At 38.7% G+C, this 22308-nt stretch overlaps 1 protein-coding gene across 2 annotated transcripts in view; it reads right to left on the bottom strand.

The window, feature by feature from the left end:
• MAP3K5 (mitogen-activated protein kinase kinase kinase 5) overlaps nt 1-22308 on the bottom strand; it is a 107055-nt gene that overhangs the window by 39598 nt on the left and 45149 nt on the right. For both annotated transcript variants that reach the window (XM_087777412.1, XM_087777413.1), the window contains exons 6-11: nt 21383-21489; nt 17659-17829; nt 13077-13189; nt 6431-6590; nt 4124-4277; nt 1060-1167 (exon numbers count right to left, since the gene is read on the bottom strand). In XM_087777412.1, coding sequence (XP_087633538.1) covers nt 1060-1167; nt 4124-4277; nt 6431-6590; nt 13077-13189; nt 17659-17829; nt 21383-21489 — 813 coding nt within the window. The remainder of the gene's footprint in view (nt 1-1059; nt 1168-4123; nt 4278-6430; nt 6591-13076; nt 13190-17658; nt 17830-21382; nt 21490-22308) is intronic.

Below are 22308 nucleotides of genomic sequence, written 5' to 3'. Positions count from 1 at the left end.
CTAAATATGCTATTTCAGCCACTGTCTATTTACATTTTCTCATGAACTCATAACAAAAATTCTAAGCAGTACGGCCTCACATGTTTTGCATGCAAAAATGTTTCTCCTTTAACAGACTACAAGTACGAAAGCTGAAGGATGGATTGCCTGAAAAATAGGTCTTCACCATCCTATCCTGCAGGCAAACAAAATGCTGCCATGGAAGAGCAAACAGCGCTAGTTCTTACGAATTACACCATCTCCAGTGTTGTACCTCCAGCTGACTCAGACTCCATTCACTCTTCATATACTCCCCTCCATGTTTCCATGCTCCCGTCCTTCTCTGGGGCTCTACGATGTCCTTCCTGTCTTCACTGTTACCAACATCTTGCTTCCTAAGCATTCCAGAATGCAATAACCATTCTAGGCTTTCCTCTCCCCTTGCATCTCCAGATTTTCTAAGCTCCTTTCCAAATACATCTATCCCACACCTTGACATATAGCCTTCCCAGCTTTTTCAATTTCTAGACCTTCTGAGCATCTATCTATCCTTCTGCCAAATACTTCTTCGGCTTTTAATTGATTCCGCTCCTATTTTAGGACACCAGTCTCTATTACTTTCATATTAAAGGAGTATTTACGACAGCTGACAAGCAATACTGCAAGTACAGGAGGAAGATAGTTCTGTTTGTATAAGTAATTTTATGCTACATTATTTGTATGATGACAGTATATTGTAAATTACTCATGAAATCTTAAGCAACAGACTTGTTGTATATCATACACTAGTTTAAAACAACCTAAAAGAAGATGCAAGTTATTTTAAAAAATGATGGAAACAAAAGATCCATCGAACAACAGGACAAACCTGAAGAAAAAAATTAAAAAATGCCATGCTAAAAAAAAAAAAAAAAAGCATGGCAACATATGTCCACAGCACCTTCCCGTGTGTCACAAACACTTTTCTCCTTTGCAGAATCCATCATTAGATGCAACTGTTTACATGTTATATGCTTTATGTACCATGCATACTTTTAAATTGTGAAAAAAGGTACAACTACAGACAACATCAGGGTATACCTTGTCATCAGGCAGCACATGCCAGATAGATACAGTCTTCTCCTCAGCTTCACTGTTGATGGACAGATACGAGGGCTGATAGATTTTTGTTGGTTCTAATATTAAAACCTTGTAGAAAAAAATAATTTTTAAGAGTTAGTACAGAACATGTAAAACTTTAAAAAGTATTAAAATCTGTTAAAATTATTTCTGTAGTCATACCATAGCAGGAAAAGCAGGGGAAACAGAATGAAAGGTAAAACCTTAGGTACTGGGCTAGTTTAGTATGGCTGACAGTAACTTGAGATAAAAAAAAAAAAGCCAATTTTAATTTTGTTTCTTATGTAAGGCTATTGTGTGTCAATTGGTAGCACATATCATAATTTTCCAAATTACTTCTCTGACAACTATCAGATTTTGAAATCTTTCAGTCACAATTCATTCTCTTGCAATGCCATTCAAGAATGTCCATTCTCCCATAGGGACAGGATTCATGGTGTACCTTTATTGTCTTTTGGTAGAAGCCCATTTGGGTAAATCAGAAAAAACACATAAACCTAGAGCTAGCCTGAACTGCTTTTGATTTAGACCACTGTGAACTGTAGCCACCAGATCAAATGATTTTCTCAAAAGCAACAAGCACCACTGCAAGAGGCTGACAGCTAAAGATTATAGAAAATTTCCTGAGTAATTGGAACAAAAACTAGAACCATCACACAAAAGAGATGGGATGCAATGCACCAAGATTCAGGCTAACATAACCACTTAGTAAACAAAGCCAGCCACTCTGCCACTTTAATAATGTTCTGCCAGAATTACTTGCAGATCTTTAAAGCTTCCAGCATGCTTTAAAGGAAAAAGTCAACGAAGTTGGACTATTTGAAGAAGTGTCGTTTCTCAATAGAACCATTTATGTATTTTAGATTTTCAGTGGTTAAAATCAGCTGCCTAAAACATGAAATTGATATTGCCTGTGTTGAAGGTATTCTCATTCTTCAGAATGTAAAGTATTGTTATTAATTCAAGAAAAAGCTACTCTCTTCCACTGCAGCATGCATAGGAAGATTTCTAGCCCTCAGTATTTAGCTGAAAGACACTTATAAAATAGGACTAAGTTAAAGATGGTTAACAAACTGATAATCTCCTTCCTTTCTTCTGCCCTTCCCTCTCCCATAAAAGCTCCAACCAAACATCATCTTCAAAATATTCAAGATACAGAATTTCGCATTTGAAAATTTTTGGAGTTCAAAGAATCGCTTTAGGAAATAATGATTGACTAGGGCAATTTGGTCTACATCTATTTAAAAAAAAAAAAATTACATAAACACCTAAGCAGAAAGTTTTGGAAAGAGCCATGGCTTAGAGTCAAATCTAAGCCATGTCACCTCCTACAGAGTCAATGAGCACACAGCTACACTGGCAGAAGAGCAAGGCCAAATTTTGAAAAGTATCTAGCCATTGAACTCTGTAAATGATGACCAGTGGGATTTCCAATGTGTCCTTTGGCATCTCCAGACACTTATAATTTCTAAAACCTGGTTTAGACCATTTCACAAATTGGGGTCCTTAGCCTATAGCAAGTAACCACAAGCTGTGCCATTTCTTCCTCTTAAGGCCAAAAAGAGGATGATGACACTGATGCTACCAGACAAGAGAGTAACTGACAGCTAAGCTAGTACCGATGGACAGTGACGTCCTTAAATTAAAGCTCTAATAACAATTCACAATAAGGAAAACTGCAAAAAACTTCTTTTAGAATAAATTATTTGCAAGAATCTGGGAGAAGGGAGGGAAAAGAAAGTTACTACGTTTCATTTTGTTGACTTGTTGAACGGTGTGATTTCCCTTCTGAATAGGCACAAATAGAATTTTTGTATTATGAGAGATCACGTATGTCTGTCTGCAACACCAGAACAGTTTCCTGTACAACACAATCAAACTATGTGGTGACTGGGTTTATCTTTCGGCTTATGCTATCACAATGATTGGTTTTGATTTGTCTCTTAATATTAATAAAAATCCAAACCATTTGACTTGGATGGCTTTATAAGTCAGAGCCTATTTTAAGCATCTAATTGCTCCATTTCATCACCAAAAATCTAAAGAGAACATGGCCTTGTCTTTTACAAAAACCAGAGGATTCAAAATGTTTTTTGCTTCCCTGCAGAACTTTACGCCCATTCTCCTCGGAGAAGGAGAACCAGACTCCCTAGAGAGTCTCATGTGGCTTTCACTTTACTGCCTCAAGCTGTTGCTGTTCAACACTAGAATCTTCCTTATGGTTTATTATTCCATCCACACACGGAAGCCAAGAGAAGCGTACAAAACAACCAGATGCACTTCAAGTATCTGGGAGGCAATAGCAACTGCTATTTAAAACAAAAAGCTGTATTTACTAATGGTTAGCTAAAAGGGATACCCAAGAGATTATTTCCCATACACATATTGTTATTATGTACAGGGAACAAAGATCTTTTTACAGTATACTTTCAGGACATTGTATGACACCAAGGTATCTAATAAAAATTTTCAGCAAAATATTTGTGGAAGAAATCAGAAAAGTATATATACTGTATACTTATAGTGCAGTGTTATTGACATACATTGTCTAGTAGCTGGAACAATAGATTTCTGACTGCTTGGGCTGATTTTTAACCTCCAACAGAGCACAGGCTTAATTGGCAGTAGAGTATGCAAAGCCTGCTGAGCTAGAAAGAGATTGACATTCAATATTTTTTCTTCAAAACATAATATAGTTCATATAGTATCACCTGGAACACACGGCAAAGGTTTGCTTTAGAAGTATACCCATTGGTAGCAAACACTAAATAGCAAAGTTCTCTCTTGACTCTTCCTCATTACTTTCACATGGAGCACACTGTGCAAGCTCATTATAGCCACCTGCAATCAACTGAAACCAATCTAATATGCAGGCCAAATACATTTCTTCTGGACAAGCAGTTTATTGTCTGGCAACCCAAAAATAATGTGTTTTGTGTTCATTTCCTTCATGTCACAATTTATTTGGGAAAAAAAAAAAACAAAAAACAAAACCAAAACCCACAGCAACAAAACAACCACTTACTGGAAATCGAACTACAGACACATCTGTCTTTGTGGCTTCGACAAGAAAGTCCATCCAGAAGTCCACAAGTTCCTGTTTGGCCGTATGTTGTTCTGGAGTCAGTTTCTTAAAATGCTGATATATCAAAATAGTCTCTACAATAGACTTCAGGTACCTGTGATCGTCCAAGCATACACAGATAGTAAATTTAATACAGTTTGTAAATAATAATGTCTCTACCTTTCATCACAACTGAAGCATTCACCATTGCAACACCAATGCAGCCAGTAAGGTTTCGCTCTCTAGGATTGCTTTTAATACTAGCAATTCCCCATTTAGAACTGGAAAAATAGCTGCTATATTTGTAACCTGAAATACAGATGAGTTCTGGGACACTCCTTCCTGCATATATTCCTGAACCCATATACTCTCTCCTATCCTAAACCATGAAAGCTTCATGAAATAGCTAAATCCGCCACCTACGGACCAAACTGAGCCCATGTCAACTTGTTTCAGTAGTTATCAACCTCAAATAAAAACCCAGGTGAAAAGTCCACTAGTTTAACTTTCTACACTGTTCTGTCTTCTGTATTGTATCTGCATTGGCAGTTGTTTAACACAGATTTCTAAAACATGATGCTTCTGGAACTGATTATCCTATGAGGACGACAACAGCTACGCTAAGCAGCCTTTCAGCATTGCTAGGGAAAGACAACAGCGGTGATGAATGTCTCCCCTAAATGCAGCTTATCCCTCCCTTCGCTGTTCTACTTTCTGGGGCTGGTTTATGGGGCTCCTCATAACATTGCTTTCTCTTGGCGTTTTTGAAAAAAGTTGTAAAAACAATCTTACACAATTTTTATGAATACTACTGCAGTTAGATATACATGCCTAAAGCAGATTTATCACAGCTACCACCTTATCACAATTAGACTATTCACGGAAACTTTGTTTTCAGGCTTATGACAAGAAGGTATAATGTAAACTCAGAGGGCCTTTTGGGAACAGTTCCATAGCTGTGCATTTTCTAATCACCATTCTTAGGCCATGGGGGTATCTGGCTTAAGGTACCATATGCACTCCCCTTTGCACCAAATGGGCTCTGCTGAACAGCAGGCAACAGTCTGGGAAGGAATTGCTCACAGGAGAAATTCTTCCTGAGGCACAAATGAGCGTGCTGTATTTTCAGAGTTTAATCCACAGACTTAAACCCCAAAGGAACTGGTACATAAAACCCTGACAACCAGACATTCATAAACTCCAGAACTCTACCAGGAGACTTCCAGAGAGTGCTATCCAGCTTCTCAGTAAAACATGCACATAGTAAAAAATGGAAAACCTTGCAGATAAATACACTGTAAGCAGCATTTATAAGATATTTGGTCAGAAAATCAGAGTTCTCAATTTTGACAGTTTCCTATGTTATGTTGATATAGAAGTTGAGCATTTCCATATTTTAGCACACATACATACATTCCCCTCTGATCAGCTTTTGGAGACAGACTTTCCAGCCTTTAAAAAAAAAAAAGACAAAAATACATAGGCTGCAACATACACACTCTTTCAATTAGCAGAGTGACAACTTTTTTAGTCAGAAAGGAGTTTTGGTTCTCCCTAGCTAACAGGATCCCAGCCCTTGATGAGTAGGTGACTGGTCCTTACTTGCTACCTATATCCAAAGCAGAACAGGTGTGGGGAGCCTGCTGTCAGAGCACACATCTCTTGGCCTTTGTGTAACAGACACTGAGTCTACAGAGTTGTCTTTAACCCTAGATTTATAACCTTTCTGTTAATTGAACTTCAATCTGCATTCTTCTCAATCATAATGAGATGCAGCATGCACCATACAGCTCATTTGTGTTCAAGTTCCTAAAACAGATGGTATGTGCAATAACCATCACATTATTCCAAGGTATATCCATGCCCCTCTAGCCAAGCTGTCTGCATTCCCAAAGACTTTCAAGGCAGTTATGACTAAACCCACATGTCGCTACCACTTCTCTTCAGCAATGGAACCGCTGAAGTATGGTGCCTACAAGCAACTCCTCCTTTCCCCCTTGCCCTCAGAAGAGCCTGGAGCCAACGGTGAATTCACCCTTCTCAGACATCAAATTAAAGACACGTATCATATCTATTCCTGAATAAAGGCAAAAGGGGAAGAGAGTCCCTTGTCTGGGTAAAAGTGCAGTCAAACAATACACAGACAGCAAAATCTGTTAAAAAAACAAAACCGATCTCTTGTCAGCTAAATACGATGTCAAATGTGAAGCTGAAGGAGTCCAATGTCTTAATACACAGCAACGTACGTGATCTTGTTTATCACCTTACCATGCTGGTGCCTTTAGCTTAAACAGCTTTTCTGAAGCCTGGATCACTCTTATATGGTCATTAGCCAACATACTGGCCCCCAAGAAAGATCCCACTTCCCAATAGCTCTGCAGTTTCTCCAAGCTCCCCTTTTTACCAAGCAGGCTGCTGATCTTTACTCCTGTAGTAAAAAGAATAACAGGTCACAGGAATGTATTAATGCAATTTTAAAACAACCATTTCCCTGATTTGAAATTTATTAATTGCTTAAATTACTGTAGCCTCTCCATTTCAATGAAGTAAGATAGAAATCATACTTACCAGTTAATGTTATATGCCTTTCACACACCCAAAACGGTAGCAGATTTTTTTTTTCCCCTCCCCCTCTTCCTAAAGGCTTCTCAAGAAAGGAACTAAGACATCACTGTCAGGGCAAGGCCACAGTCAGATTACCTATGTTCTTGCATGGACCTCATCTGTAAAGGTAAATTGGGGCCTTAGGCTACACAACATAGCCGTAAAAACTTAACAGATGCTGAATAAGGCACCTATTATGTTTTTTTCTGCTTTGTTTTTTTGACTTACAAGCCCCAAGCCCCAAACTTACCTTTATAGACAAGGTCCCATGCAGAAGGAACAGATGATCCACTGGGCTTCTTCCAGCAGTGATGTTCTTTTAATTGCCGCAAGTCCTACCCCAATGAAAGACATCTATTAATATTCGTAAGTCCCTCAGCAACTCAAGACTATGGAGAGCCTCAGGTTTTGTTTTGACTTGCTAAGTTTTCTGAGAACTAAGTTTCCCTGTGGCCTTCAGGATGATTTTTAGTTCATATTAGCTGCTACATATTTATAGCTAACATGAGATCTGCTACACCATCCTCTGCAAATAAAACAATTGGCAGCGTAGAAGACAAGCCTCTTCACCACCATAGTCTTTTATTCACTTTTCCCCACGCTGCTCCACTATGACAGTTTCCCTCCCACGTCACCTTCCATTATTCTTGATATTAAGGCTGAGTATTCCCAAGAAATTTCAGTGCAACTGTTGATCTTTACTTTTTCCTTAACCTTCCTTAAGTACCTAGCAGACTAAACTTCATCCTGGAAGCAGCAATAAATCTTATCAAAATGGATATCATTACACTACCTACATTTCAATCTACAGAATTCATCATGTTTTCTCAAGTTGTTCACGTTTTTATGTTATCAACATCAGACAATAAATGTTTTTAAAATGTGAAATTGTATCTATAGGTCTATAGCCTATTTCACATTTATATTTCACACTTTGTGCTCTCTTGCTAACAAGAAATTGTCATCCTTGAGCAACATACAGAAGAAAATAATACTTAAATCATATAAGAACATCATTTGTTTGCATCTTGGGAAAGAAGTTTGTTCAGTTATTCCTGAAGAGAAGAAAATGCAACAGATTTTACAAGATATCTCAGATCTACCTGAGACACGATGCAATGTACATCACCTCCATCAACTCCACAATATACAGCAGTGACCATGTCTATGGTCATATCAGCTCTGCAAGGCTTTAAGCCAGGGTGCTATATACATGCACACTGTCAAGAGACCGCTTGAGGATGTACACTTAACACTTGTTGCTGTAGGACAGGAAGGGGGAATTTGCGTTAAATGCGTTCAACTTCAGTTGGGTTCCAGAAACCAAAACCTACACGCTATCCACACAACACAGTAAATGGGAAAAAATTAATCTCCCCCAGGACCCTAGAGTAACACTACTCAACGATATCCTCAAAGGCTGAAGGGCTCTGCTAGAACATCTAAAACATTTGCATGCACATGACAGCAACATACAAGAGCAGACAGACACCTACTGACTTCCACAGGCTTTGCGTGTGACCTCATCACAAGGGAAGTAAGGAATTGGTATCACAGGGATACATGAATCATTTCAGACAGGCATACCTTTGTGGAGAGGAAGGGGAAAGGGAGCAATTTAGCTGTGCAGAGGACCTTTGCTGAGTCCTGGGTGATGCACTCACCGTTGCAGTGACGGCTGACAAGCTATCACAAGCTATTTGTCACAGCATGCAGCAGCACTGGTCTCTGGTTCACAGGCTTACATACTCTGCCATGCTTCATTGCGCCTGCAGGAACCCACCCATCACAACCCTCCACTGCTCCAGACGTGGGAACAGAGCTAAAGCAAGGTACAAACTGAGTGTGTGGTTGTAAAGAAAAGTACAACTCCCATGGGGAGGGACTGGGATTACTTGCGTGGCAGGGAGAAGTGTTTGTTAGGAGGTTAAGACTGGTGATAGCAAGGATTTTGAGTCCCAGCTCACAGAGTAAGGGAGAGCTATAGGATGATGGTAGGAGAAAGGATGGATATGTAACAGCAATGATATCTGAGGACAAGTCTGGGAATCATTACTGTTATGTAGCCTGGATGAACTGGAAGCTTTACCCAAGTATTCTGTGAAGTGGATCCTATTACCTTAGAGAAAGACAACATCAGCCTCTCATCAAATTCTTCTGAGAAAGACGAGGTACTCTGCGCTAAAACTCACTCTAGTTTGCTGACCTTCCTCTACAAAGCTCATCTACAAACTTACTTATCCCTGAAAAGCAAGTTGGAAAAACGCAGTTGCAGTGTGGAGACATTAGCAATAGGTTCAAAAGACTATAATTTATAGAGGTGGGGTTGTTTTGTTTCGTTTTGTTTTCCAGTGGGTTTGGGTTTTTTTTGGGGGGGTGGGGGAACAAAAAAACCTTTCTATGCAAAACATGCAAAGTGAACACCTTCATGAATTTCATTCTGAGTTTGTGGTCTCCTTGTATAATTTCTCTTCTCTAGTTTATTTTGATGTCACCATCTTCAGAAGTTTTTTGAGAGCCTAAGAAAATCTAGGCAAAGTCAGGACATTCTCTCCTTCCATGACAAACCTGGCATTTACAGGGGGAGGAGAAAAAAAAAAAAAGCAGCAGCTGAATTCCAGTATATTTTATCAAAAATATTTTGCCTTAAAAATAAACAAGCCAAAATAGAGGAACCATTAATGCCAGAAAAGCCATTGTTTTTATAACGCCAAGAATATACCCACAGCTTGTAAAGAAAATAAGATACAGTAAGTAGATATGACCAGTTAAATATTACTATGAAGGCTTTATAAATAAACTGCTTTCCTTGCTCAAATATTGACAGAACAATTCGTATTACAGGATCCTTTGTGCGTCAAAAGTTGCACAGCCTGCAGAGATCATTACTGTCAATGCAAAGCATTGCATTTCTGTTTTGGTTTAAGTTCTGCAATTTTGTACTGTTAAGCAAGCAGTACTGTTCAGAAAATAGAAGGAGGATTTTCATTAATGGCTCACATGATCATTTAGTTGTGAACTATTATCTGACAAGTAGAGTTAGGAACTTTTAGAAGGCAAATTTTCTGATCTGATGCAGATTGCTAAAAATTCTCTTGGATGTTGGATTTATTCTTAGTTTTACTGGAGTTATTACATTATTGACAATGTCATCAGATGTGCATCTTCTAATTACAGCCTCATGCACCCTCTGAAGTGCTCTCAGGGACCATATCATTCCTTAGCCTTTCCCAACCTACCAATATCATTTCCATATGACCTGGACTGAACTTCAACCAGCTTGCTCTCACATCTCTCATCTCCCACCAGAAGACAGACTTCCTCTAATTTCTATGTGCTACAGATATGCTGTGGGTGGACGCCAAACTGAAAGCACTGCCAGGCAAATTTAACTACTGCTAACAAATGGTCTTGTACACACAGATCTAAACAAGAGGTGACATCAAAAGAATGACACACATGTAAGAGATTCTTGGGACAGAAAAAAAAAATCAAAACATTTTCCCACACAACCTCCGTGGTTTTGCTTATTTTTGTTTAAAACATTGTTAGCCCAAGACAAAGAAAATACTAAATTATGCTCGGAATCTATCACAACTCAAGCCATCTGACAAACTTCATTGTACAAAGACAAATGTAAGGTCTTGCACCTGGGAAAACATAATGCAGAAGTGCAGCACAGGCTGGGATCTACCCGGCTGGGGAGCAGCTCTATGGAAAGGGACGTGGGGGTCCTGGCAGACAAGCTCACTGTGAGTGAACAGTGTGCTGCTGTGGCAAAGAAAGCCAACGGGATGCTGGGTTGCATCAATGAGGGCATCACCAGCAGAGATAAAGAAGTCATTATCCCACTCTACTCAGTGCTTGTCAGGCCACACCTGGAATACTGTGCTCAGTTTTGGTCCCCACTATACAAAAAAAGATGTGGACAGGCTGGAGAGGGTCCATAGAAGGGCCACCAAGATGATCAAAGGACTGGGAAGCCTGAGGAAAGGCTGAGAGAACTGGGTTCAGCCTTGAGAAAAGAAAGATTAGGGGAGTCCTTATCACCATGTTCCAGTATTTAAAGAGCGGCTACAAAAAAGGTGGAGACTCCCTTTTTACAAGGAGTAACATGGAAAAGATGAGGGGTAATGGGTACAAGTTACTCCTGGGGACATTCCAGTTGGACACAAGAGGAAAATTTTTCATAATGAGAACAATCAGCCATTGGAAAAATCTTCCCAGGGAAGCGGTGGATTCCCCAACATTGGACACTTAAGATTCAGCTGGACAGGGTGCTGGGCCATCTTGTCTAGACTGTGCTTTTGCCACGGAAGGTTGAACCAGATGATCCTTGAGGTCTCTTCCAACCTGGTATTCTATTATTCTATGAACAGTGACCACAGTCTTATCAACAAGAAATCAATGACCAATGACACACTTAGGGTCTAAATTATATATATATTTGAAAACTTGTTTCAAAATAGCTAAGTCAGTCTGAGGCTTAAAGTATTTTGACAATATTTCCCATAACAAAATAAGAAAGCTAGATACTAGTAGATAACAGGAGGGGTTGCTATATCAAGGGTTTTCAGCAGGCACCAAGTAAGTGTTTACATAAGAGAGAGGCACGCCAACAACTCAAAAAAAAACAAACAAAAAAACCCCCCAAAAAACAAAAACAAAAACCTTCCACCAAATAGCTACCGGATAGTTCTTCACTAAATCTTTCATCAGCCGTGGATGGAACCTTAAGTAATAAGGAACCTTAATTTCTGTAACGTTCTCCATACAAACAATAAGGAAAACAACACTGGACAAACTCACAAGAAGATGATACCAAATGTCTGATCCCTACAAATAACACCCAGATTTCATCAGTACAATTAATTTGTCCCAATCTAGTTGGCTGTAGTCTGCATGCAATTGAGAAGTTTCTTTAAAATAGAAGGATTCAAATTAAACTACACAATAAATATAGCTCAGCTTTGCTAAACTACCTAATTTAAAATTAGGCCAGCTGAGTGAATATTTGCAAATGCTATGTAGAAAGCAAAACATATATCTTTACCTCCTACACTGGCACAAAGACTCGAATTTCAGTGTAGGAGATGAAAGTATTCTGTCTGACCCAAAAAGCAAAATCTCACCCACTCACAGAAGGGCAAACACAGTAATTGGGGCAACTCTACGCAGCCTATCACATCCAAATGAACACCTGCATTCACACCAGAGAATCTCAATTTCACTTCCATTATCTCTGTGAAAGTAACCATCTCACTCTGATCTTCACACTCAAAAAACTTCTCTATCTAGAAAATTACTTCCAGACATACAGCACACACCTAAATTCTAAACTAGAGCAGTGATTGATTACAGATACATTCTGTGTAGTGAAAAACACTGTTTCTTTCTCACTTGACAACCTCCTCAGGAGACAGAAGGATAAAATAGACTTTACAATAATTCAAGAATTATACGAATTCATGGAGAAGAATGCCAGTTGCAAAGGATATGTTACTACATATTACAATATTCAGTGCTTTCTCCCATACCTTCCCTGAAAGTATTACTGACTAATCTTGACTTTGCACTCTCCTCAGATCCAGCAAAATCACAAACAAAATGGACACCTTAATTCTTCCTACTTAAGGAAGAAATTTTTTAGGACAAGGGTGGTGAGACATTGGACCAGGTTGCCCAGGCAAGTTGTCAATGTCCCATCATTGGAAGTGTTCAAGGTCAGGCTGAGCAACCTGATCTAGAGAAAGATGTCCCTGCCCACAGCAGGCAGGCTGGACTAGATGGTCTTTAATAGGGCCCTTCCAAGCCAAACCACTCTGTGATTCTATGAATACAGACATTCAGGAAACCTCAAAGAAAGCACTGGAAGAAAAACATTCTTCTCTCAGCCCGTCCCAAGCTCAAGTCAAGTGCATCTTCCCCACTCTTAGATGGACTTTTTGTTCATATTCCCTACAGTTCTACAGGGGTTTTTGTTTGTTTGTTTTAAAAAATGCTAGCTGGAAGTGTATTCCCCCTTCAAGTGTTCCTGTTTCACGCAAATGATGCCATTGCAAAGAAGGGCTGTCAGTTTTCACTAAGCAATGGTAACCAGTTAAGACCTTAGAACAGGAACCAGGTCTTCATGATAGCGCTCACCTGCAGTCAGGTGGGATCAGTGGTGGTGAGGGAGACCAACTTAAATATTCACATGCTCGCTATCAAACTTTTGTATACAACCATCAGATTTTTCCCCTATGACAGTGGGTGGTGTCATACTTTGACTAGAATGCGATTTCACTGTGAATTTGCAAGCTATAATTACCAACTTTCCGCAGCTCAAAAGAAGTATCAAAGCAATGTCCAGCTGCCAGGAGGAGTACTGCATAATTAATTCCTGACTGTAACGTTGGCTCTGACTCAAACGCCTTCTTGAACCTAGAAAAAACAAACATACAAGTTTACTTTCTAAATAATGCGACCTAATAGGAACATAATTATACTTTTAGGTACTTTAAGTGCTTATCTTCTGTTTACACAGCAAGAATTCATGGAAGCAAAAATATTTTACAGTTTTCCACACATGCTTTGTGGTTATTTTTAGGAATCCGTTATTTATACATCCTCCTCCCATTTCCTTTCCCCTCACACAACAAGCACAGACCCTACTCATCCATTGCAGTAAAGTTATAGTATCTTACTAGATTTCCCATTTTCTTTGAGATTAAAGAAAAAAAAACTACTATCAGCTTGTAAGAGACCTGTTTCACAGTTATATTTATTAATAAGCTCATTAATTTACTCTTAAATATACGAACCTTCACTTACTTGAAACCTTAGATTCTATTGTGGATCTGCTAAAGTGACGTACAAGCATATCAAAATGCATAAGCACAAAAGCAAGTGATACAAGAACATTTCTTCACATTTAGCTATGATTTCAGCTACTCCAAATACTGTTCTTTACTGGGTGTCTCATTAACATTGTCCTTATGAGTCTATTCACATAAAAAAGGATGATACCAGATTTTATTCTCCTCAAGAGGAGGTGCGTGAGCAAGTGGAACAGCAGCAATTCACCTAGGCTAAATTTTGTCTTAAAAGAAGTTGAGGGGCTTTGCGCAAACACAGCGCACGCTATCCTCATGCTAGCGATGCAAGTTGTGGTGACAACAGCGACAGCAGATCTACAGTGCTTTAAACTTGTTCTACAGAATAAGAACATGGCTGGTTGCATCTCACACGCGCGCGCGCCCTCTATAAGGAGGAGGGGGCAAACAAGACTATCATATGTGAGTTAAGGAGCACAAGAGATTCAGTCAACACAACTGCGCTACAGTAAAAGCAATGGAGTTTAAAATTACTTTCAAAAGGATGGGAAAAATCCAGACAAACAAACGGATTATATAAAAAAATTAAGCAGGTTGTGAGATTATACATAAGGAAGGAAAGAAAAATAATCTATGCAAAACTAAGGATTTGGCTTCCAGACCATGCTTTGACATGTAAGCAAAGCTAAAGCATTTTGATCCTAGCAGGCCAAAAACAGGCCTTGTTTTAAATTTTTTTTTTTTTTTAAATTTTGTTTGTTTTTTTTCCTGCTCTAATGATTCAGGACTTTGCATCTTTTAACATGAGCTCTGCTTTCCAAAACTGCAAGACAGGCTCCTTTTCAATCTGCTACATATATACTCTTTCTATACTCCAGCTGCCCACCTCCAAAGAACTTAATCATTAGACAAGAGTCTCATCCTCTAAAAAAAGCATGATGAGCAGAGAAGACTCAATTAATCCTTTTCTTTCACCATCTGCCTTTCCTCTCGTACTCCAAGTTACAACAAAACAAGGAAGAAAGCACATACAAAACATTTTCGCTCACTTATAAAAAACCCAACCCACAACAAAAAACCAAACCCCATAAAAACCCGCCAACCAAATAGGACAACATACTCATTGATTCTAAGCGTATATTGCTAGAAGAGACCTGTTGGCTGGCATAATCTGGAGACATAGCGATGCTGGGAAGTGAACTCCCTTTTTTGCCCTAGAGGTCTTTCATGCTGTAATCCTCATGCAATATCAGGAAAAGGAGAGAGGAAAGATTGACAGAAGAAGAAAAAAAAACAAACTTGAAAAATAAGCATTTTTGTTCCAATACAAGAGAGACTGTACTTTCAATTTTTGTTTTGCGCCAAAATGCCTAATTTCTGGCAGGACTATCAAAATTTCTCTAGCTCTTGGACAGACACATAAAAACTTCAAAATTTAAAGATAAAATAAGCATCTCTTATGCGTATCAACAGGTGGGCACATTTGTGCTGTAAACAATGTTAATCATACAGCCAAAGGAGGTGGAGATGAGCTTAAGTTTGCAAAATAGTTAAGTTTGCAGAAACATTGGTGAAACAGCCTGAAAAAACCTTTCTTAAATATGTTACCCCAGAAGCACCACCAGTGTTGCTGATGTGCTCAGTTTTGGCCAGTGATGAGTCTATTGGAGCTGGCTGATTTAAATTCAACCAGTGCAATTGCTGTTCACTGTCATGCCCCGAATATCACTGGAGAAACCCGCATAGTATTGTAGAAAGGCGGTAAGGTTTAAAAGTCTACCCATAAAGGAGAGGCTGGCTTAGCTGATGCGATTATAAATGCCATCAAGAAACTGAAAGCTGACATTTAGGAAAATGTTGCAGTGCAGACACTGAATTAGGGAGGTAGCAGTGAAAAGATTTGAGTAAAGACTTGATAGCGTTGGTAAGTCTAATTTACACTGTCAGTATGCAACAAGAAAGTGACAGTTAGTTATTAATCTTTCATCTCTTCTCTCATATTTACATGAAAGATGTCTTTTATTCTGCTTCTTAATTGTCAGGTAAGCACACTGCCTGCCTTTTTTTTTTTTTTTTTTTTTTTTAAATAGACCAAAGTACCTTGACATTACTAGCTGTTGCAAAACCAATGCTTTGCTGGTGCTAAATTCTCATTATCTTATGCAATTCACCATACTTCTCCTACATCCTTATTTCTCTAAAACTGAGATAATAACCTTTATCTGAATATAAAGTAACACTACCATGGGGGCATTGCTCCTGTACACGCCTTCTCCTGTTGTGGCCTGCTGCAGCACTAGAGTAGGTCTGCTCTTTCCCAAGAGCCTTCCACTGAGTTATGAGTCAACCCTTCAGCCACATCAAGCCTGGTGTATGACTAACACTAGAACTCAAATATCCAACATAAAGTACAAACCAAAAACAACTGGCCCATCTGGTACAGCTTTTGGCCAAACTTGACTCGACGGAGGTGACCTTGTTCTATGGCAGGAAGCACACAGAGCAGTCTGTATTGGGTCTTGCTTGCCAGAGACGTCAGGGATTATTTAGGGGCTGGCCAGTCAGCATCCTACCCTGCTGCAGGAGCTGCCTGCCTGCTGTACTTTCCCAAACTGGTATGCCTGACTGCAATCACTTCCCCTCATCAAATGTATGACTACCATAATTGCTAAGATGCAGCTATTAAAAGCGTGTTAAAATAGCTATATGAAATATCCTAGAAGTAATTACCACTATTATACATATAATCGTTCTTAGTTCAATCATGTTTGAAAATCTCCAAGTTTATCTGTTCATAAGGCACTACGAATGAGGAAAAAGCAAGATGTACAATAGCAAAAGTAATTTCTATTTATTCTATTTAGCCTGTGATAATGCCTAGTATTTGTATACAGGACTACGGTTTTCTTTTTATATTAGTTCATGACACTAGCAAAATATATATTTTTTTAAACAGAATCTTGAAAGGTTGTTATGGGCTTTGCCTTACAGGAAACAAAATTTTTCTTTAATTCAGAATTATGAAGGAGGGGATGACGACAATGTGCTGCATTCCCGTTATTTCAACATCTTTAAAAAATCCAGTTAGCATTGCAAAATGGTAAAGCATGACCAGCAATTATAAACTGTACTTGTATTCTGAGGCCATAAATGGTAAACAATTATATCTTATCTTTTACCAAAGACAGTTCTAATCTGAAGTTTATTGAAAACAAGTGATAAATGACGAAGGCAGAAGAAAGCTTTCCATTCTAAGCATTTACTTCAACAGGCAGCTGATGAGCACAAGACCAGAACAAGGATCTGATGTGAAGAATACATAAACACAGATTGTCTCTTTCCTCAACTGCATCGTAATGGAGAAAAGCAGCTCATCTTGACAGAACTCTAGGATGGCATCCAGCGCCTCCATTTTTTAACCTATTCCACGTAACAGCATTTTAGTGCCTTTCAAAAGCAATAAAAACCATGATACTTGCCTCTAAAATTAAGATAAGAATTTGTCTAGCCTATTGTGTGCTTCTTTGACTATTGATGGTACTGTAGTCCACTGTAATACACATATACTATATGGTGATGATGGGGTGATACAACTTTTGCCAGCATGAGTTTGGAACAGGAATATTGCTTGTGAGCATGGAAGCCAAAAAAGACAGAATGGTACATTGTAGGCATCAGTGCAGAGTTAAACCTCAGCACCTTCAAGCCTAGCTAGCTTAAATGTGTCAGATTGCAGATGTCCCTATTGATTCATGGCTGATTATTGTCTGGCCCAGATTCCTAAGAATAATACAGTAAACAGGAGACTTCACACTCGGGAAAAAGGAGGAAAGTACACTCTGATGAGAGCTACCTAAACTTCCAAGTCTCTGAGGCACTTCAAGAACTTCGTGGAACTAGATCTGTGAACAACGTATCTCTCATTCTTAACAAATAAGCAAAGAAGATTAGAAGATTCAGTGTATCCCTTAAGGATGCCAAATATTTGGAATGAAAAACACTTGAAATATATATTTGTTTAAGGGAATATTTTCCCAAAGCTAACAAACGGACATAGACCAGGAAAACAGTACTCACCAGAACGTCCCTTTGTCCCTGCTTTCTGTATCTATGAACCCAGATTCCAAAAACATGTCCTTGTAAATTCGACCAACCAGGCAGTACATATCTGAAGCTACTTGGTCTTCCTGTTCTACCAGGGGAATCATAATTTCTAGAGCTTTCTGTCTGTCTCCAGGCAGATTTCGCCTATTAAAAAATAAAAATTTTTATTAAAAAACCTAAAGTTAACAAGAAATACTTTTTCATGACCATGTTTGAATATATATTTATGACTTCATCCATGTAAAATGTGCTTCTAAACACAATGGACTACATTACATATACACACTTCCCCCACTTCTTCCTTTTTTTTTTTTTTCCTTAATATCGTGGGACACCTTTATAAAAGTCCCCAAACATATTTTCTCTCTCTCTCATGAGGCATCAGCTAGAGCAAAGCACTGACAACAGCAACAAGAGCCTCAAGAGCAATTCTTAGAAAGATCATACATTACTTTCTTACAAAATACAAAGATAGAAACCTTGGTTTCATATGTAATATTTCTTTTTAGTAATTCATGCTTTAAAGGAAAAAATATTCCATCTTGTGTTTGTGATTTTTTTTTTTAATATACATTTTGAATGTGAAGCAAAAAAACCCCAAAAGCACAAACCACACTGAATTCCCATGATAGGGAAGGTTAGGAAGTGAAGCCAGTAAGGTAATATGAACAAAAGTACTTCAGACAAATAAACCACATAATTGCAAGCATTAGACACTTCCTGGTGACTCACATTTTGGATACATACATCATTCAGTATCAAGGGTTTAAAATTTTTTACGTATTTGTGTACTGAACAAGCAAACGACTTCTTCCTCAGCAAAAACTATTCCTTGGTGGTATGGGGAGAGTATTACATTCTTTTGGAGAAATTGCTTGTAATATCTGAGTGGCTACAATTTGAATTGGGGGGAATATATAAAACTGGTTTTCTATCTGTCTTGCAAGCTTTGCACTGAAGAAGTTTGCAAGACAAGGCTCCCTAAGAAAGGAAAAAAAACCCACATCAAATGCCACAGCCATCTTAAAGCAGGTACTACTTTATCAGAGGTTCAGTAATGGACTTTTTTTCCTCCCCCTGTACAAGAACGTATCAAAGTTTTGATGCATCTGCACATGCAGTGTCAATGTCAAACCTGAGAGACCAGAGCATGTGCACTCTAAGCGATACTTGAGCTCGTGAGCTCTGAGCTCATGTATGCAGCTCCAGAAGGGAGTGAAGTAGAAGAAAAGGTTTAAAACAAGCAGAATGAGCAATAGAGGATGAATGAATACTTACATCATAAAAATAATTAAGAAAACAGAGCAAAAGCACTTGTTTGAGCACACAGTATAAACTGCTTTCCTAAGCAAAAAACCCAAAGAGCATGCAAGTCTACGTGCTGGGCCAACCTCTGTTCACGTCTCAGCCTGATGAGAAAGACCAAAGAAGGCCAGTGCCCTCTCTTCCCAACCTTCAGACCAGTCAAATTGTAAGAAATTAGGAAAAGTCCCCTCAGACTACAGAATTGCAGTAGGCTCCCCAGGTACTTCCAGAATGGCACAGCAAGGCTGGTGTACTCATTTGAGATGGACAAGTACTCCCAATCCCAGGCCCCAGGAAGAGAAATCAAGTGCTCCTGGCTGAGCAAGTAACAGTCTCCTTCAGGTCCATGTTATTTTAGTTGCCCTGCCAACTGATTGCTTCCCAGTTGTTGAAGGTTTGCTTCCTTTTGTTTTCTCTTCTCATATTGACCGCTCCAGTGAAGCGACAAGGGTAAGCCTGCAGCTTCTTTATGTTTTTTGGCTGACTTGCATCATGGAAGGGCAATTTCCAGAATGGAGTTTCAGGTGGATAACTCTTCCATATCTTGTATCAAGTATCACTAATCCAGACCAAACCAATAGCTAGCTGAACTTAATGAGAACAAAACCAGGAAGGCACAACACTGTTTTGTAAAACGAGCCCTTTACACTTTGCTGGTCTACAGAGACAGAGGTCCCTACTCTTCCTTCTGCTTACTCTTTGATCATCAATACCCTCACACACTTTCTTGATTTAGGTCAGACTAATCCTGACTAATTCCATCCTTCCGTACTAGTGACCTGGATTAGAAGCAAGAGGCATAGCTTCTTCCACAGCAAACATTCAGATGTGCAGAATATTCCAGACCTGCCTTAGCTCAGGAAGCATCCTCTACATTCCCAACAAGGAGAAAGCTACAATTAGCCCAAGTAATTCCTTCTTGGCATACACCAAAGCATGAACATTTTCATGGCTGTCATGGATTCCAGTTGAATGTACAATTTGGAGAAGGGAGGGAGAGGAAAATCTGATCTGAACTCCTCTGGAGTTACAGTGTAGACCTTCTGTATGACAGATACCCTCAAAGTCTACATCTTACAGTCACATCTCTAAAAACAGACCTTTCAGTCTGCAAGAAGTCCCAATAGAACCAATGAAGTATAAGGATCTACCTGGAAAGATTCTACTGCAGTTTTGCAGGTTTTTTTAGTGCCCCAGTGAACTAGTGAAGTCCTGATTTCAAAGGTGACTTTGTTGTAGAAAATGGTGACCTTGAGGACTAAATAACTTGTTAAAACTCCAAGGTACACCTAGTGACCTTTGTGAAGGCTATGTAGAAGCAGCAGATACATGCTGGATTATTTAATCTGCAAAGCTCCACATATTTATGGCAAAGGAGGAACAAAAAGGGCACAATATTTATACCTTCATATACCTGATATGAAGGAATAAGAAAAGAACAGGACATTTTATTCAGACAAAACAATGCCAAATACCTGTTTTTCATTTTTGTTTTGGTTTTTGTTTCAAAAACAGGTTTATTTTTTCAACTAATTGCTTGTGGCATATTTTGACATCACTTTGACATGATATGCAGCTCCTCAGCAAACCTGAATTACAATATTCAAATCTGTGAGAAGAAGAAAGATCTGTAGACATTTTCTATATCTGAGAATTTCAATGCCTGCTGACACCTGGTCTACTCCTCTAAATGTCAATAGCAAAATGTCCACTGTGATAACAGCAAGGGAGCAGAAAACCTCTGTAATTTCCTCTGAAAAACTCCCCTTCTAGTGCCTTGCCCAATTGCCAGTATCCCAGGAGAAAAAAAAAAAAAAAAAAAAAAAAAAAATCTAGGCTTGGCTCTCATTTAACCCAAGAAAGTAGCGTGTGCTGCTCCACGTGGCACATTTTGTGCACGTTATCAGAGAATATGAAATTAGTTCATTACTACAATATAATAAAATATTCTGATAGACATTTGATGAAAGTTCTCCTCCTGTCTCTTGACACCACCAGAACTCAGACCTGAATGAGATGATGTCTAAGTTTGCACAAACGCTGCAGCCCCGCCACTCATACAGCAATGTTAAAAGTATATTTTACAGAGGTAAAATACTGCTAGGTATTTATTTGCTCTGATTTAGGTATTGAAATGAAAAAATTATGCAAATCTATGGAAAGACAAATCGAACATTCACACTAAAGGAAAAGGAATGGAATTTGACAGCATGAGAGAAAAAGAAAGCTTAGATTGATCCCAAAGCTCAGAGTCCCTAAAGGTGCTTCAGTGAAAACTCTAGACTTGCATATGAAGATTCCAGTGGGGAACTTCACCCAGGATTACCAAGTGTGTGTGAAGTTTGCAGTTCTGATTTACTGTTCAACAGTGGAAGGAAGGGTAGATTCCTACCTGTTCAGCGCAAACGCATAATGAAGCCTCACGTGGTGGTGGGAAGCCAAGTCAAAAGTAGGCAGTTTTTCTAAAGTTTTCACCAGTTTCACAATGGAATCGTAATCCTTCGAAAAGAAGGGAATAATAAAGTTTTAGGTGGCTGTACTGAGGTATGCCTATATAAACTCCTCTCTGAACTAAGCACCTCTTATTTCATACTAAGAAGTATTTTCAGTTCATTATAAGTTTTACGGATTTCAGTTTCTTCAGTCTCAAACTGTAAATAGCCTGGCACTCATCAGAAATGTGAGTATGCACAGTACTCAGCAGGGAAACACAATTTGGTCTCCTGTACTGCTTCAATGTGGACCTGTGGAAATTTTAGTGCATCTATTTCATGATTAAAAGTTAGTTTCAGGGGCTGAACACATATCAAGAGTTCATATTGTACAGACATTACAACGCTAACTGCATCTGAATTAAGGCATCCCAAAACTCTGAAGTAGGCATGAGCCACAAAAACAAAATAAAAGAATCTTTCAATACCACAGTTTTTAAAGTAGCTTACTCGCCGACATATTTTAAAAAAACCAAACAAACAAAACCAAAACCAAACCACCTCAAAATGTTTAAGGAGCAACAGTTAAAATTATGTACAACAAACTAGCACTGTTCCAGAAGCTGAAATGCATATGAACATGTTATGATTCCATGAGAAATGTCACAAGCATGGTGACAAAGAATACATATACATATCAATAGCAGAATGCTACCATAGCCTTTAAGTAGGACACTCTACGGGCTGTTCATTACATAGTAACGCTGAGATGGAGAAGAGTTATTATATGTTGTGTACTTTTTAGGTACTGTTATAAAATAACAACAGTTTTCTGCTGTATAAAGGCACGCTATAAAGAGTGTAACTACAAAATAAAGTAACAAGC

Source organism: Nipponia nippon, unplaced genomic scaffold (assembly GCF_047370975.1).
Source record: "Nipponia nippon isolate SJK-2023a ecotype South Korea unplaced genomic scaffold, ASM4737097v1 scaffold_4, whole genome shotgun sequence".
NCBI classification, from domain to species: domain Eukaryota; kingdom Metazoa; phylum Chordata; class Aves; order Pelecaniformes; family Threskiornithidae; genus Nipponia; species Nipponia nippon.
This window is presented reverse-complemented; position numbering and strand designations above follow the sequence as displayed.